The sequence below is a fragment of the Hyla sarda genome, chromosome 6 (assembly GCF_029499605.1).
Source record: "Hyla sarda isolate aHylSar1 chromosome 6, aHylSar1.hap1, whole genome shotgun sequence".
NCBI classification, from domain to species: domain Eukaryota; kingdom Metazoa; phylum Chordata; class Amphibia; order Anura; family Hylidae; genus Hyla; species Hyla sarda.
In genome coordinates, this window is record NC_079194.1 from 248707282 (window position 1) to 248726596 (window position 19315).

Here is a 19315-nt window from a genome sequence, read left to right on the forward strand (position 1 = left end):
CAGCCCAATCAGCATTCAGCTTAGAAGAAGCTGAAAGTAAGGAGGGTGCGCGCTGATGACGACCTAGGATTCCGTTGCGCTGGAGGCGGGCACGTACGGAGCGAGGGGCAGGCCGGCCTCCAACACACCACCCTCCACAGTGACATACCGATGGCAAGAAAAAAAGTGGTCCAGGCAAGGCAGGAAGCAAATGAAGAAATCAGCTTCCGGGTCTGGAAAAAAGGTAAGTAAAACACCACATACAGAACCGTTAGCAACATGAAAAAAAGCCATAATAACATATAGCCACAGAACTAACTAACTGCCAAAAGTAGGTTAAGGCAGTGGAGAACCCCTGTAATGGCGAAATGGAAATCTTTGGTTTTCTTTAATATGCTTGGGTCGGGCTCTTCCCCACAGCCCGTCGGCAGCTGGTCGCTTACCGATGCGACAACAGACTCTGGGGTCTATCCCGCCCAAGCCCCCACCAGATTCTTGATGTACATCATCTTGTATGTACACTTTTTGCCATTATTTTTTTTTTTTCACTCCATTGCCTACTGTATCTTATGCTCATTTGTATTGCAATTGGAATCCTCTGCTTTCATTTATTTCATTACAGTAGTAATGAGCGGCATTGGCCATATTTGAATTTGCGATATTTTGCAAATATATAGACGAATATTCATCCTATATTCGCAAATTTCGCGTATTCGTTATATTCGCATATGTGAATATTCGCATATTTGCGTATTTGACGAAGAAAACAGTGAGGGGTGGGCAACTTTACTATTGGTTGCTAGGGATGTTGTTGATAACCTCCGACAAGTATATTTGCATCATTCTAATTGGCCCACAAGTGAAAAGAAGGAATATGCGCATATGCGGAAAAAAGGGAATATTCGTAATTTTGAATATATAGCAAATATATTCGCAATATTCGCGAATTTGTTGGGTACCAAAATAAAAAAAGGATGTAGTAGTGATGGAAAAAAAAATGTATTTAACAAAATTTATATATTTTTTTTATTTTTAATAAAGTGTGTGTGTGTGTGTGAGTGTTTCACTTTTATTTTCTCTATTTTTTACATTGTTTAGGTAGTAATACTACTCCCAGCATGGAACAAATTGCTCCATGATGAGAGTAGTAGTACCAGTACTTATAGACATATCGCCCGATGTGATCGTCCATAATATAGCAGAAATGCGGATCTGCTCAATACAGCACTCGCATCTCTGCTCTGTACTCCGACCAGTGATGTGTATAGAACATCACTCATCCATATTTTCCACCCAGAGTGGGGATTGGACGGATGGATGCAGGCAATCACCGCTCTCAGCGGGAAATATGAATGAGTGATGTTCTATACACATCACTGGCCGGAGTATAGTGCAAAGATATGAGTGCTGTATAGAGCCGCTCCACATCTCTGCAATAGATAGGACAATCACAGCAGATGTCAGGAGTGACACCCGCTGTGATTTTTCCTTAACTGCAGGTACTACTACTCCCATCATGGAGCACATTCTGTTCCAAGTTGGGAGCTGTAGTACCTGCAGTTAAGGAAAAATCACAGTGGATGTCACTTCTGACACCCCCTGTGATCCTCCTGTATAATGTATAGATGCGGCAGCCGCTCTTCTATGGTCCCCTGCACTGCCGTATATATACACCTATTCATATATCCCACAGAGGATCGCAATGGAAACTGGGGCGATCTGTTGGTATAGGAACTACTACTCCCATCATGGAACAGTGTGTGTTCCATGCTGGGAGTAGTAGTACCACCTAAAAAATAAAGAATAAAAAGTGAGAAACACACAAACACTGAATTTTTATTATTGTCCGCTACATTTTTAGTGCCCTGCCTGCCCACATAAATTGATCCCTGTTTAAAAATGTATATACATTTTGTTATAAAAAAAAGATACATTTCATTAAATACAATTTTTTCTATCACTACTGTATCTTTTTTATATATAATTTTTTAATGGTACCCTACGAAATTTTATTAAAAAAGGTATCTCCATCACTTTTTTGGATCGCTAAAGTCCAAAAGAGAATAAAAACCACCTAAAAAAACGCCAAAGTTAAAACCCACATGGCATTTTTCTTGGCATTTTTTTTTACTCCCATAGACTTCTATGGGAGAAAAACGCCAAGATTTCAGGGAAAAAAACCCCAGTGGCTCAACATGGTGCTAGTTTGCAAAACCGCCAAAGAGCTGAAACATGCCAAAAAAGGGTGAAAAAACGCTAAAATGATTAAAAAAACGCCAAACTGAAAAACGCCAAGTGGAAAAAGAATTTAGCGATTTCTCATTGATTTACAGCTAACATCTGACTTTGACTGAAAAAACGCCATGCGGCAGAATTGGCATTTTTCTTGGTGTTTTTCCCCCTAAAAAAACATGTAGAAACTTAGCCTTAGAATACACTACTATAAAAGACTGGGCATTCAGGCTTTATGCATGCATCTTTCTTTATACGGCTACTGAAAAAAAGGCCCGTGGCCTCTAGCCCTTTTCAGCCATCAGACCCCTACCCCCATCCCCATCGTGAACTGTTCTCTATCCTTATGTCAAGCCTACCATGAGGACGCAACTACAATCCATTTTCTACTGAACCACGTCCACCACTCAATATATTGGACTCCATTTTGGCCATCCACACATCTGTTCTGTACGATACAAGCTAAGCAACCCTCACTCCAGGGATTCTTCACCGCTCATGCTGCTACATCAGAAGTCTGCCAGCTGCGCTGCAGACACGTCTTCTCGGTGATCATCTCTCACTTTCAACTCATCTCTGAAACTGCTCACTTGGTTAGTTCGCTGCGAGTGCACATCATCTTATCTTGCGGACAATCTGCCTCACACCAACAGGCCGGCCCAGATGCTGGAGCTGTGCTCTGAGGTCTGAGCTCTTTATTGCATTCATCCCCCATTGATCGGGTGAGCGGTGCTGTGCACCACAGTGCTATTAATGTGATGATTATTCCTATTGACTGTGTTATTTGGCCAATTATTGCTATCGAAAATGGTTTGGACACTTTATTATAATTGCATATGAACACTACTCATGGACACTTTAATTTTATTTTTAAGGGCCCTGTGACAGTTCTTATGTTACATTATATATATATGTATATATATATATATATATATATATATATAGATAGATAGATGGATATATATATATATATATATATATATATATATATATATATATAAATATAGATATATAAATATATATATATATATATATATATATATATATATATATATATATATATACATATATATATATATATATATATATATATATATATATATATACAGTGGGGATCAAAAGTTTGGGCACCCCAGGTAAACATTTGTATTAATGTGCATAAAAAAAGCCAAGGAAAGATGGAAAAATCTCCAAAAGGCATCAAATTACAGATTAGACATTCTGATAATATGTCAACAAAAGTTAGATTTTATTTCCATCATTTACACTTTCAAAATAACAGAAAACAAAAAAATGGCGTCTGCAAAAGTTTGGGCACCCTGCAGAATTTATAGCATGCTGTTACGCCTAGCGCTCCGGGTCCCCGCTCCTCCCCGGAGCGCTCACGGCGTCTTTCTCCCTGCAGCGCCCCGGTCAGTCCCGCTGACCGGGAGCGCTGCACTGTCATGGCCGTTGGGGATGCGATTCGCACAGCGGGACGCGCCCGCTCGCGAATCGCATCCCAGGTCACTTACCCGTCCCGGTCCCCTGCTGTCATGTGCTGGCGCGCGCGGCTCCGCTCTCTAGGGCGCGCGCGCGCCAGCTCTCTGAGACTTAAAGGGCCAGTGCACCAATGATTGGTGCCTGGCCCAATTAGCTTAATTGGCTTCCATCTGCTCCCTGCCTTTATCTGACCTCCTCCCATGCACTCCCTTGCCGGATCTTGTTGCCTTGTGCCAGTGAAAGCGTTTAGTGTGTCCAAAGCCTGTGTACCTGAACTTCTGCTACCCATCCTGACTACGAACCTTGCCGCCTGCCCCCGACCTTCTGCTACGTCTGACCTTGCCTCTGCCTAGTCCTTCTGTCCCACGCCTTCTCAGCAGTCAGCGAGGTAGAGCCGTTGCTAGTGGATACGACCTGGTTGCTACTGCCGCAGCAAGACCATCCCGCTTTGCGGCGGGCTCTGGTGAAAACCAGTAGCCTCTTAGAACCGGTCCACTAGCACGGTCCACGCCAATCCCTCGCTGACACAGAGGATCCACTACCTGGAAGCCGAATCGTGACACATGCACTGCCCCCTTTGCAAAGCTGAGACCTGCCAGTGTCAAGGATTGTTCTCAATCATCTTCTGGGAAGACCAGGCGATGTCAATCTCAAAGGTTTTAAATGCCCAGACTCATCTGACCTTGCTCCAACAATAAGCACCATGGGTTCTTCTAAGCAGTTTTCTAGAAATCTGAAACTGAAAATAGTTGACGCTCACAAAGCTGGAGAAGGCTATAAGAAGATAGCAAAATGTTTTCAGATGTCAATATCCTCTGTTCAGAATGTAGTTAAAAAATGGCAGTCATCAGGAACAGTGGAAGTTAAAGCAAGATCTGGAAGACCAAGAAAAATATGAGACAGAACAGCTTGCAGGATTGTGAGAAAAATAATTCAAAACCCACGTTTGACTGAACAATCCCTCCAGAAAGATCTGGCAGACACTGGAGTTGTGGTACACTATTCCACTATAAAGAGTTACTTGTACAAATATGGTCTTCATGGAAGAGTCATCAGAAGAAAACTTTTTCTACGTCCTCACCACAAAAATCAGCTTTGGAACTTTGCAAATGAACATATAGACAAGCCTCATGCATTTTGGAAACTAGTTCTGTGGACCGATGAGGTTAAAATTGAACTTTTTGGCCGGAATGAGCAAAGGTATGTTTGAAGAAGAAGGGGAACAGAATTTAGTGAAAAGAACCTCTGTCCAACTGTTAAGCATGGGGGTGGATCAATCATGCTTTGGGGTTGTATTGCAGCCAGTGGCACAGGGAACATCTCACGAGGAGAAGGAAAAATGGATTCAATAAAATTTCAGCAAATTTTGGATGCTAGCTTGATGCCATCTGTGAAAAAGCTGAAGTTAAAGAGAGGATGGCTTCTACAAATGGATAATGATCCTAAACACACCTCAAAATCTACGGTGGATTACATCAAGAGGTGTAAACTGAAGGTTTTGCCATGGCCTTCACAATCTCATGACCTTAACATAATTGAAAATCTATAGATAGACCTTTAAAAGAGCAGTGCGTGACAGACAGCCCAGAGATCTCAAAGAACTGGAAGACTTTTGTAAGGAAGAATGGGCAAAGATACCTCAAACAAGAATTGAAAGACGCTTGGCTGGCTAAAAAAAAGGTGTTTACAAGCTGTGATACTTGCCAAAGGGGGCAGTACAAGATATTAACTCTGCAGGGTGCCCAAACTTTTGCAGATGCCATGTTTTTTGTTTTCTGTTATTTTGAAAGTGTAAATGATGAAATTAAAATCTAACTTTTGTTGACATATTATAAGAATGTCTAATCTGTTATTTGATGCCTTTTGGAGATTTTTCCATCTTTCCTTGGCTTCTTTATGGACATTAATAAAAAAATGTTCACATTTTCACATTAATCATATTGGGCTACTCATTCTATCTACAATTTTTTCACCCTATATTCTCACATCTCATATACCTTTGAGGCACGGGTTTGAATTACATATTTTTTTACATAATTTTATCTTTTAACTCTCCATTTTACTCAGAAAACCTAAAAGGGGTGTGGCCACCAAAAGGGGGCATGGTCACAAAAAAGGGGGCGTGTCCCCAACATAAAAAAAAAATCCCAACATATTTACTAAGGTTTTAACAGAATGCTGTGGATTTGAGCTTTGGAAAACCCCACAGATCAGAGCAGTTGTATAAAAAGCAAAATGTAGGCAAAAGTACAAAACATAGGGAAAACTCCACTCCACTTAGTAAATCAGGGCCAATGGGTTTTTTAATAAGTAAGCATTCTCCATAAGGCCATAATAATGCTAAGAAATGCAGATCCTTTTCACCCTGTTCCCAATACCAGTCATTTGTGGATCAGTGCACAAGATGTGAGTGTGAAGCATTTTTTTTAAATGTTAAGTGCTTAGAAAGCAGATTTATTAGGGATTTATTAAGACATCACTTGAGGTATATTACTCTTCATGAATTTTGCCGCAAACTGTCAACACAATTTGTTCTGTGTAGATTTTTTATTTGTTGCTGGTTTGCAGTGTATTTTTTTATTTGACTATGCTACAGGGCCTGTAAAGTTAGTACAGTGACCCCCCGACCTACGATGGCCCCGACATATGATCAAATCGACATACAATGGCCTCTCAGAGGCCATCGCATGTCGATGTCAGCATCGACATACAATGCTTTTTTATGTCGGGGCCATCGCATTAACTGCTATCCGGCAGCGCAAAATGCTTAAGCTGCTGCCAGATAGCAGCTTAATGTTCCCTGTGTGGTGCGGTAAGTATTACTTACCCCTCCACGATGCTCCGGGGTGCCCTCCGGGTCCAGCGCTGGTCTTCCGGTGTCTTCTCGGCCCTCTCCGATGACGTCAATATGCTACTGCGCACGTCATCCAATAGGAATGGTGTACGCAGCGGCGTAATGACGTCGCTACGCAGGCCCAGTAAGGCCTTGCGGAAGACAGTGGAGGACCGGAGAAGACCAGGAGAGGACCGGAGAAGACAGCAGAGGACCGGAGAAGACCAGGAGAGCTCAGTGGAGGCCTGGGGTCACCATCGCGAGCGGCGGGGACACCATCGCGAGCTGCGGGGACAGGTGAGTACAGCTTCCTATACTTTACATTGCAAGAATCCCTCAACATACGATGGCTCGTTTGGAACGAATTACCATCGTATGTTGAGGGACCACTGTATAGATGATATTATAGTGTCTGTTTCTGTGTTTAATGGTGGTCTCGCAATTCTTCTGTGATTTTTGCCCCAATGTTTATTTTTAACAGCATACATAATGAGTGTCGTCTCAGGTTTTCCCAGGTTGCAGTTTGGCCCGAGACATTACATCACTAGTCACATGTTCAAAGGAGCCTGTCTGCTTCAATGGATGGAGCGACCACTGGGTGGGAGATCATTCTGTTAGGAATTGCAGTTTTGCTACATCTGGAAGCACCCTGGTTAGAAAACACTGGCCTATTGCATGAAAGGGAGCACAGGTGTGTTTCAATGAGCGGGGTGGCTGATGTGTGGCAGGGAGAAAAGTGAGCTCACACTTACAAGCAAGGAATCATGGGAATTTGTAGTTGGAGGTAGGGAACTCCAACAGGAAATAGCCATTTCACAAAAAGATAGCCACAGCGTTATAGTAATCTCACAACATAGCCATTTAGTTTGAAGACAAGCACGGATCCTTCCTAAGTATGTACATTACTGTCTGGCAAGTAAGTACTAATATCACCTTATGGTGGATAACTCCTTTAATATTTTACATAGCAAACACTAAAATACATAACATTTATTACTGCACAGTTTTTTTTTTGTGAGTTTTTTTGCTACTTGTGTATACGGATATGAAACAAATTGTAAGATAGATTGTCAATGCTTACTAACAACACAACCTTTTGTCCAAAATCTATGAACTCCAGTTAATTATTAAACCATTCACATGTGTTCGTTTACAATCTTTTTTAAGGTACTTGTTCTAACAACAGGGAAGATGATTGTCGTCTTCCAGATGGAACCATCATTTCGGATTGTTCTAGCATGGCCTCTTACTGGAAGGTTGATAGTTTATCTAAACTGAATTGTGGCTTTGTTACAAGCACCCCTTCCACTAGACCTCTACCTAGTTTAACTACGTTTTGCCCCTTCTCTTCAATATGTACAATTATTTCAAGCAAGTAAGTAATAAATAGTGATAATGGTAAACATAATATGCATGGTATTTATTGGATCGGTCATCTTAAAGCCAGACTCTACACATGCCTTAAAATGTAGGTTTACTGGAAGCTTACCTTAAAGGGGTTATCCAGGAAAAAACTTTTTTTTATATATCAACTGGCTCCAGAAAGTTAAACAGATTTGTAAAATACTTCTATTTAAAAATCTTAATCCTTTCAGTACTTATGAGTTGCTGAAGTTGAGTTGTTCTTTTCTGTCTATGTGCTCTCTGATGACACCTGTCTCGAGAGCTGTCCAGAGTAGAAGCAAATCCCCATAGCAAACCTCTTCTACTCTGTGCAGTTCCCGAGACAAGCAGAGATGTCAGCAGAGAACACTGTTTCCAGACAGATAAGAACAACTCAACTTCAGTAGCTGATAATTATTGGAAGGATTAAGATTTTTTAATAGAAGTAATTACAAATCTGGAAGAAAAGTGCAGGAGCCAGCGGTATAATAAACTTCACCTTTATTCGTGATCCATGTAAAACTTCAACATTGGTGTCTCAAAATACAAACGATAAAACCTCCTGGATAAGCAACATGACGCGTTTCAGGTCATGTGACCTTTCATCAGCTGCATGATGGGACTGGGAGGATAAGAAAGATTTATACCTAGCCAGGTGAGTCAGGTGAGATACATCTGCTAATCACCAGGTACAAAGTGCAAAGGTATTCCTCTCGGTCCTAACTCTGCACATGGTAACAAATGCACATTGTGCATTTATTTTCTTGCAAGTGAATCAAACAATTTTAAGTTCGATAGAGGAAAATCATGAAAAGCAATTCAAAAAACGAGATTTCTACTATCATACGATAATTTTAGTAATGCAATATAATGTCAGACTTTAAATTTAGACCATGAGGTTGGAATGTGCGTAACGCATATATCCAATAGATTCCTCTATTGTGTAAAGCTTTAATTCTATCTCCACCTCTTTCTGGTTGTCAAACTATTTCGATGCCACAAAATTCAAAGTCGGACACATCACCTGCATAAACCATTTTTAAATGTTTGGATACATTTGATGGGTTGTTGTATGATGCCGTGTTCACACCTCTCAAGTGCTCCTGGATGCGATTTTTTTTAAATTCGTTTTGTGCTGCCAACTTAAGAAATGTTGCAGCTTTTACAATGTATTTTGTATACTACATACAATGATTGACAATTGATGAATTGTTGAATTTCTATAGGTTTAGAATCTCCAGGAGTCAAGTGAGAAGTTTTAACAGCATGTTCACACACAACACATCTAGTTCGATTACATTTGAAGAAACCTTTTAGATTTAACCATGATACATGACTATCGGATCTATGCGATGGCGGGAGCAAACTGGGGGAAATGTATCCAAACATTTTAAAATGGTTCATGCAGGTGATGTGTCCGACTTTGAATTTTGTGGGATCGAAATAGTTCGACAACCAGAAAGAGGTGGAGATAGAATGAAAGCTTTACACAATAGAGAAATCTATTGGATATATGCGTCACGCACATTCCAACCTCATGGTCTAAATTGAAAGTCTGACATTATATTGCATTACTAAAATTATCGTATGATAGTAGAAATCTCGTTTTTTGAATTGCCTTTCATGATTTTCCTCTATCGAACTTAAAATTGTTTGATTCACTTGCAAGAAAATAAACGCACAATGTGCATTTGTTACCATGTGCAGAGTTAGGACCGAGAGGAATACCTTTGCACTTTGTACCTGGGGATTAGCCGATGTATCTCACCTGACTCACCTGGCTAGGTATAAATCTTTCTTATCCTCCCAGTCCCATCATGCAGTTGATGAAAGGTAGCATGACCTGAAACGCGTCATGTTGCTTATGCAGGAGGCTTTATAGTTTGTATTTTGAGACACCAATGTCAAAGTTTTACATGAATCACGAATAAAGGTGAAGTTTATTATACCGCTGGCTCCTGCACTTTTCTTCCTGAACTGGAGGTTCTTTTTGCCGAGCAGAGGATCGGGTGAGCTGACAATCTTTGTTACTATACATGAACTAATTTACAAATCTGTTTAACTGTCTGGAGCCAGTTGATAAAAAAAAAAACAAAAAAAAAAAAACCTGGTGACAATATAGATTATCTGGAAAGGAGGCCCTTCACATGTTTTCACCACCCAGTAGTAAAGGAAATGAGACCAAATAGAACTGCTCCCTGATCCCTTCAAATGCCCTAAAGCAGTAGCATGGCCTACCTCTATTGCAATGTTGTTGCATAAAAAAAAAATGGCTAACTTAATGAAGCTTCTTTGTGAGCGCTAAGTAAATGTATTGTTTTCTTATAGTTTTCTTTTTTGACAGTATTGCATTATTGCCTCAATCTTATCCTTCAACCATGTCAGTCCGGGCTGCCCTGCCACTAGAAATTTTTTGAGAGGTTGATGCCTCTTTGAAAGCTGGTAGGGAGGTAAAAAAAGGTATCAATAAATAAGCAGGTGAGATAAGGCGGAGACGCAATTGTGAGAATGCATGTTAACAAAGCATTTTCATATTGAAAAGGCGAAATCTGCAGTGAAAATCTGCATACTTATTTACCTTGGTCTTCCCGAAGCTCCTTCTGTACGGTCATCAGATTCCCAGCTCATCGCCTGCTGCCTACTTTCCAGACAGATTCATTTTAGGAGTGATGGCCCACTCAGCCAATCACTGGTCACAGCGGTGTCCTTCAGAAATACATTTATCACCGCTCCCACACATTTCAATTCCACAACCACAAACGTCCAGTCCCCTATTATTCAGATCTCCATCAAGCTCCAGACATGAACCCAATATAAGCTATTATACGGCATTACGAAAAGGCTAACAGCTGCTAGCTTGCTTACACATTGAATTAACCCATACAGGTATCACATTTCTTTAAAGGGGTTCTCCGGTGCTTACACATCTTATCCCCTATCCAAAGGATAGGGGATAAGATGCCTATTCGCGGGAGTCCCGCCGCTGGGGACGCCTGTGATCATGCACACGGCACCCCGTTTGTAATCAGTCCCTGGAGCATGTTCACCGGGCAGGCGGCCTGTGACGTCATACCTCCGCCCCCGTGTTATATCACGTTCCGCTCCTCAATACAAGCCTACGGGAGGGGGCGTTATAGCTATTTGCGTGTTTGCTCCGGGTCGGATTATGGGCGACCACCGGGCCGGCGGCGTGTGACGTCACGCCTCCTCCCCCATGTGACGTCACGCTCCGCCCCTCAATGCAAGCCTACGGGAGGGGGCGTCATAGCTATAGTCAAAGATACAGTAGGTGGACTGAAAAGGGAAGAAAAGGGAGCATGGTGGAGACACTACTTGGCAGAATTCTGTAGGACTAGGGATTTACGAGGTGACAGGGTTCTCTGTGTATGGACTAGGGGGCAGTGAACGGTAAAGGGGTAGGGGTTAGATGGGTAGTACAGGGGGTGATGTTACTTGGCAAGGGTACAAAGGACCTGCTGAGATTCAAATTCAAGATCTCCTGTTTACTAGACAAGAGGCTCTTCAATCAACTAAGCCACAGCGCCACGTAAACTTGGCGCTGTGGCTTAGTTGGTTAAAGCACCTGTCTAGTAAACAGGAGATCCTGAATTCGAATCTAAAGGGTACAAATGGTCAAGTCTGTTAGATATAAGGGATGAAAACAACAGAAAGGAGCAATGGGAGGAGGGAAGAAGAAGATACCTTTTAGCAGTCAAAGATACGGACTGAAGCTGTTGTCAGAGTTGGACACAGACAGGCAGCAGCTTCAGAAACCCCTCACCATTACCCCCTTCCCCCCGCTAGTCTTTCACACCTGTTCTGCTCTTCCAATGTTTGGGAAGGAATGGAGGAATACAGAGGCTTTCCCTTCTCCTCCATCTTCTTTATCCTCTGGGCTATTCATTGTAATGCAGCTTTAGAGCCCTCTTGTGGCTCTGTAATAGTAACAAAAGGCAACATCACTGCATGATGCCAACACCTACAGAGCGTAATAGCAATCTCTTCTCTACGCTCCCATATGTTTGGGTCTATGTAAGATGCAAGGAGAAAAAATGGCCAGTGCCCCATGATTTTAGATTGGTACAAAGAACTGGCCCCACAATGGAGTCTGTTCTTTTCACCAAAGTAAAAACACGAGGACCTGGAGCCCCATTATGGTAGGTGACTGCTTCTGCAGGCAGAGGCTGAGAGGTGGGTAGCGATGGTGCCAGTCCCCTTTTCTGTTTTTACTTTTCATGCCGCCTGAGAGCAGTACTGTACTGCCTGATGGCAACCCTGCTGTTTTTTTTCTTTATCTCTCACTTACTGTATACTATTAACTCTTTTTTTCTTTCCATTCTTATTGGATCACCGAATTATGTTATCGATAATGGGTGACTATTCTTCATTTCTTACCTACTTTCTCAACAAGTTTACAACTTCTTAAAACTTGTTTTAATTTGTTGGTTGCTGCTGTTGCAAGTGACCAAGAGGGTGACCCTTCATGTTAAAGTTGTTCTCCCATGCACGAAAAAGATGATTTCCCAAAAACTTCCAGCCTGTTTGTGGCCACCTTCATATAGCGCTATAAGCAGTTTTGAGTGCCCAAAACTGCTGATAGGCTCCCTTTAGTCTGTTAACTTGTTTTGTTTTCTTCATCAGCGTATTTGATGAATGTCACAAAATTGTTCCATATGAAGTATACCTCAAGCAATGTTTTGCAAGTCATTGCGATAAAACTACTTTCTGTGACAGTGTGAAAGCCTATGCAGCAAAATGTATCAATTATGGAAAGTGCACAGATTGGCGGAAAGATACTGAATGTTGTAAGTGTTCCTTAAATAACTTTGTTAAAATATTGCTGATAATATGTTGTTGATATTCTGGAAACCTAAAATTTTAGACATTATTTCTAAAAAAATTTCCAATTCTACATTTTCTATAGTGGTATATCTTTCTAATGACTTTTTTGTAGAGCATGAGGAAAAATATGTTCAGATGGTTTTATTTTACAGGCAAAAGGGGAATAGGGAGCTTTTAGTCATACTTAGAAAACTATATTTACCCCCACTTTCTTAGTAAAAATTATCATTCTGCAGATTGATAGCTACTGTAGATTACAGCTGCGACTTCTCATGAACAAGCAGAACGTTGCAGTGGTTCTTTATCGCTGTGGTTGCTCCAGCTTTGGCCTATAAAAGGATTCTACTGTACAGTGCTTTATTGAGTACAGATTGGGGCTCCATGATTTTAGCAAAAAGCTATTTTAGTTTTTTAGTGGAGATGTGGAGCAGAGAATGCGGCTCGATGCCAGTGAGTGTTAGGCTAGGACTCCACTGAGATTTTTGGTATGCGATTTTTGTGGCATAAAAACGCCAGAAAAAATGCCAGAAAGACTGCCACAGTTTTCCCCTGGGTTTTGGCGTTTTTTCTGGCATTTTTACCTTTGTGTGGAATTTGCCATTTTTGGCCCCTTTTACATTTTTTTTTTTTACAAAATAGTTGGGTACCAAAAAAAAAAAAAAAAAAGGATGCAGTAGGGATGTAAAAATGTATTTAACTAAATGTTTCTTTTTTATAACAACATTTTTAGAATTTTTTTTTATAAAGTGTGTGTGTGTTTAACTTTTTTGTTTTTTAAACATTTTTTATGTAGTACTACTATTCCCAGCATAGGACACACTGTTCCATGCTGGGATTAGTAGTACCTGTACTATAGACATATCGCCCCGGGTGTCAGTCTGACACCCGATGCGATCGTCCATAATATAGCAGTGATGCGGATCTATACAGCGCTCACATCTCTGCTCTGTACTCCGGCCAGTGATGTGAATAGAACATCGTTCATATTTTCCGCCCAGAGCTGTGATTGGCCGGATGGTTTCAGCCAATCACAGCTCTGAGGAAAAGAGGAATGAATGAGTGGCCGGCCGGAGTATAGTGCAGAGGAGGGATGCGAGCGATGCATACAGCCGCTCTGCATCTCTGCTATAGACAGGACGATCACAGCCGGTGTCAGTAGTGATATCCACTGTGATGTGTCCTTAAGCAGGTACTCCTACTCCCAACGTGGAGCACACTCTGCTCCATGCTGGGAGCTGTAGTACCTGCATTAATAGACAGAGCGCAGCAAGTGTAACTTCTGACACTCGCTGCGATCTGTCTATTAATGCAGGTACTACAGCTGCCAGCATGGGGCAGAGTGTACTGGGAATGTTGGGAGTAGTAGTACTTGTAGCTAAGGAAAGATCACTGCGGGTATCACTACTGACATCTGCTGCGATTCTCCTGTATAATGTATAGATGCCGCTGCCGCTCTCCTATGGTCCCCTGCACGGCCGTATATATACACATATTTCTATTTCACACAGAGAGTTGTGATTGGCTGGAACCATCTGGCCAATCACAGTTCTGCAGGAAATATGAATAGGTGTATATATACGTCAGTGCAGGGGACTATAGAAGAGCGGTCGCCGCATCTATACATTATACAAGAGGATCGCAACTAACCCTGGCGATCTGTCAATAAGTACATTCACTACTACTCCCATCATGGAACAGTGTGTTCCATGCTGGGAGTAGTAGTACTACCTAAAAAATGTTTAAAAAAAAGTGAAGAAACACGCACACACTACATTTTTATTATTGTCAGCTACATTTTTTGTTCTCTACCCGCTCACATAAATTGATCCCTGTTTAAAAATTAATAAACATTTCATAATAAAAAAAGATACATTTCGTTAGATGCAATTTTTTCCATCACTACTGTATCTTTTTTATTATTTTTTTCTTATGGTACCCTACGAAATTTTAATAAAAAAGGTATCTACATAATTTTTTAGGATCGCAATAGTCCAAAAAAGAATAAAAACTGCCTGCAAAAATTTTTTAAACCAACATGCCGTTTTTCTTGGTGTTTTTGCTCTCCCATAGACTTCTATGGGAGGAAAACGCCACGATTTCAGGGCAAAAAACGCCAAACTAGGCAAAAAATGCCAATCCAGCCTCTGAGCCCGAAATTGCTGAAAAACGCCAAAAGGATTAAAAAAAATGCCAAACTGAGTGAATCTGGCATTTTGTAGTTTACTATTGACTTGCAGCTAATATCTGGCCGTGGCGTTTTTTCACTGAAAAAACCCTGTGCGGGAAAATTGGCGTTTTTAATGGCGTTTTTGCAAAACAAAACGTCAGTGGAGTTCCAGCCTTAGGGCACACAGTGTGCCGGCTTCAATTTTTATTTTGAAACCTTCACCTATCACTCCTGGTTTCATGCAACAATATAATATTTGATATATCTTTCTCAGACTGTTACTAGGATGATCCTTAAAAACATTTAGGGGGAGATTTATCATTGCTTTTAGAGCATTTTGTTGTCTATATTTTGGCGCAGTTCAGGCGACTATTTTGCGACTTTTATGCATCTTTTGATATAGACAGTTTCACTCTTTTTGTCTACCCGTAGAACTTTTTCTTTTTGACCATGCAGTGGTCATGTATTTATCATTTTGCGACTTTAGTCAAAAGTCGCTATTTTGTGCGCAAAGGTACTTATTTAGGTGCAAAGCTACACCACCTACCAAGTATCCCACTCTCCTTCTATGACACGCGCTCAGGAGCTGAGCGAGGGTCATAGCTGGGTGGTCCTGGCGGCTGTCTGCCACCAGGTCCCATCTCTAATGCCAGATATCACTGATCACGGTGATGCCCGGCTTTAACCCCTTAGATGCCGCAATCAAATTTGATTGTAGAGTCTAAAATGCAAGTTAAAATGTCCAGGCAGCTCTTTGAAATTAAGTAAAAACACTTAACCTTCTAAATTCAGGACTCGGGAAAGTGTCTACTTCCCTCCCTCACAAGCGTCTAGAAAAAGTGTATGTGGTAGAGCTTTTCCCACCACAGCAGAGCTGCGCAAAATTCATCATCCTGCTCCACCTTCTTGATAAATAAGATGTACGCTAGTCAAACCCATCACCCAAATAAACGTGGGAAAATAGCTCTACCGTTGACCTTAATCTTTTTATTTTAACATTGATATTTTAACCCCTTCCCGACCTATGACATACCTGTACGTCATGGGTGGCAAGGTGTTCCCGACCCATGACATACAGGTACGTCATGGACATTACTGCCGCTACTCGCGGCACCCCGCAGCGCCCGGAAAGATGGTGGCTATCACTGATAGCCAGCCATCTTACCGTGCGACCACGGGGGGTTTCGTCCCCCACCCCCCCCCCCCCCCCCAGCGATCGCTGCTATCAGCTGGTCAAATCTGACTAGCTGATAGCAGCGTTTCGCTATGAAAATACTTAGCAGCGCGGTGTGTGAGTCCCGATCACGGGGATCGGGACACACACCGCTCTGCTAAGTGTCCCTGTCCCGTCCCCCGGCGTCACTTACCCGTCGGAGCGGAGTCCCGAGCGGTCCCGGCGTCCTCCGTGCGGTCCCGGCGTCCTCCATGCGGTCCTGGCTGCGCTGCGTCCCGGAGGTGAGTTTCCGGCAGCAGTGCAGCATCTTCATTGGCAGCAGTGAGATCGCCGTAAAGCGATCTCACTGCTGCCTCTGAGAGTTTCAAAACTGCAACTCCCAGCATGCCCAGACAGCCTTTGGCTTTCTGGGCATGCTGGGAGTTGTAGTTTTGCAACATCTGGAGGTCCACAGTTTGGAGACCACTGTATAATGGTCTCCAATCTGTGCTCTTCCAGATGTTGCAAAACTACAAATCTCAGCATGCTCAGTCTGTCCAGGCATGCTGGGAGTTGTAGTTCTCTAACATCTGGAAGAGCACAGATTGGAGACCATTATACAGTGGTCTCCAAACTGTGGACCTCCAGATGTTGCAAAACTACAACTCCCAGCATGCCCAGACTGCCCAGGCATGCTGGAAGTTGTAGTTCAGCAACATCTGATCCTTCAGATATTGCCGAACTACAACTTCCAGCATGCCTTGGCAGTCTGGGCATGCTGGGAGTTGTAGTTTTGCAACATCTGGAGGCACACTAGTTGGGAAACATTGTCCGTTTCCTACCTCAGTGCCTCCAGCTGTTGCAATTGTTGCAAAACTATAACTCCCAGCATGCACTGACAGACCATGCATGCTGGGAGTTGTAGTTTTGCAACAGCTGGAGGCACACTGGTTTGGAAACACTAAGTTTGGTTGCAAAACACTTGAAAGTTTATTACTTAACTTAGTGTTTCCAAACCAGTGTTCCTCCAGCTGTTGCAAAACTACAACTCCCAGCATGCACGGACAGCCAAAGGGCATGCTCGGAGTTTGCAACAGCTGGATGTTTGCCCCCTCCCCCCAATGTGAATGTACAGGGTACACTCACATGGGCGGAGGTTTACAGTGAGTGCTGCAAGTTTGAGATGGCGCAAATTTTGCGCTGCAGCTCAAACTTCCAGCGGCAAACTTGCTGTGAACCTCTGCCCATGTGACTGTACCCTAAAAACACTACAATACACTGACACTAACCTAAAATAAAAAGTAAAAAACACTACATATACACATACCCCTACACAGCCCCCCTCCCCCCAAAAAATGAAAAACGTCTGGTACGCTACTGTTTCCAAAACGGAGCCTCCAGCTGTTGCAAAATAATAACTCCCAGTATTGCCGGACAGCCGTTGACTGTCCAGGCATGCTGGGAGTTTTGTAACAGCTGGAGGCACCCTGTTTGAGAATCACTGGCGTAGAATACCCCTATGTCCACCCCTATGCAAATCCCTAATTCAGGCCTCAAATGCGCATGGCGCTCTCTCACTTTGGAGCCCTGTCGTATTTCAGGCCAACAGTTTTGGGACACATATGGGGTATCGCCGTACTCGGGAGAAATTGCCTTACAAATTTTGGGGGGCTTTTTCTTCTTTAACCCCTTATGAAAAGGTGAAGTTGGGGTCTACACCAGCATGTTAGTGTAAAAAAATAAATTTTTTACACTGACATGCTGGTGTTGCCCTATACTTTTCATTTTCACAAGAGGTAAAAGGGAAAAAAGACCCTCTAAATTTGTAACGCAATTTCTCCTGAGTACGGAGATACCCCATATGTGGGCGCAAAGTGCTCTGGGGGCGCACAACAAGGCCCAGAAGGGAGAGTGCACCATGTACATTTGAGGCGATTTGCACAGGGGTGGCTGATTGTTACAGCAGTTCTGACAAACGCAAAACAATAAATATCCATATGTGACCCCATTTTGGAAACTACACCCCTCACGGAATGTAATAAGGGGTGCAGTGAGCATTTACACCCCACTGGTGTATGACAGATTTTTGGAACAGTGGGCTGTGAAAATGAAAAATAAAATTTTTGATTTGCACAGTCCACCGTTTCAAATATCTGTCAAACGCCAGTGGGGTGTAAATGCTCACTGCACCCCTTATTACATTTCATGAGGGGTATAGTTTCCAAAATGGGGTCACATGTGGGGGGGTCCACTGTTCTGGCACCATAGGGACTTCCTAAATGGGACATGCCCCCCAAAAACCCTTTCAGAAAAACTCACTCTCCAAAATCCCATTGTCGCTCCTTCCCTTCTGAGCCCTCTACTGCGCCCACCGAACATTTTACATACGCATATGAGGTATTTCCTTACTCGAGAGAAATTGGGTTACAAATTTTAGGGTGATTTCTCTCCTTTTACCCCTTGTAAAAATTAAAAAATTGGGTCTACAAGAAAATGCGAGTGTAAAAAATGAAGATTTAGAATTTTCTCCTTCACTTTGCTGCTATTCCTGTGAAACACCTAAAGGGTTAAAACACTTACTGAATGTCATTTTGAATACTTTGGGGGGTGCAGTTTTTATAATGGGGTCATTTATGGGGTATTTCTAATATGAAGATCCTTAAAATCCACTTCCAACCTGAACTGGGCCCTGAAAAATTAAGATTTTGAAAATCTTGAGAAAAATTGGAAAATTGCTGCGGAACTTTGAAGCCCTCTGATGTCTTCCAAAAGTAAAAACTTGTCAATTTTTTAATGCAAACACAAAGTAGACATATTGTATATGTGAATCAATATGTAATTTATTTGGAATATCCATTTTCCTTTCAAGCAGAGACTTTCAAAGTTAGAAAAATGCTAAATTTTCAAAATTTTCATGAAATTTTTAGATTTTTTACCAAGAAAGGATACAAATATCAGTGAAATTTTACCGATAAAATAAAGTAGAATATGTCACGAAAAAACAATCTCGGAATCAGAATGATAAGTAAAAGCATTCCAAAGTTATTAATGTTTAAAGTGACAGTGGTCAGATTTTCAAAAAATGCCCAGGTCATGAAGGTGAAAATGGGCTGGGTCATGAAGGGGTTAATATTGATATTTAAAGTAAAATCTAAGTAAAAAAAGAAACATTGACTTACCTTGCACAAAGTTGGTGCAAAAGTAATTTAGTAGATAATATAGGTTAACATTTTTTGATTGACAT

General features: G+C 41.9%; 1 protein-coding gene across 6 annotated transcripts in view; it reads left to right on the forward strand.

Annotated features, from left to right (window-relative positions):
- LOC130276901 (mucin-5AC-like) overlaps positions 1-19315 on the forward strand; it is a 442145-nt gene that overhangs the window by 312438 nt on the left and 110392 nt on the right. For all 6 annotated transcript variants that reach the window (XM_056526890.1, XM_056526891.1, XM_056526895.1 and 3 more), the window contains 2 exons: positions 7694-7901; positions 12551-12714. In XM_056526890.1, the coding sequence (XP_056382865.1) occupies positions 7694-7901; positions 12551-12714 (372 nt within the window). The remainder of the gene's footprint in view (positions 1-7693; positions 7902-12550; positions 12715-19315) is intronic.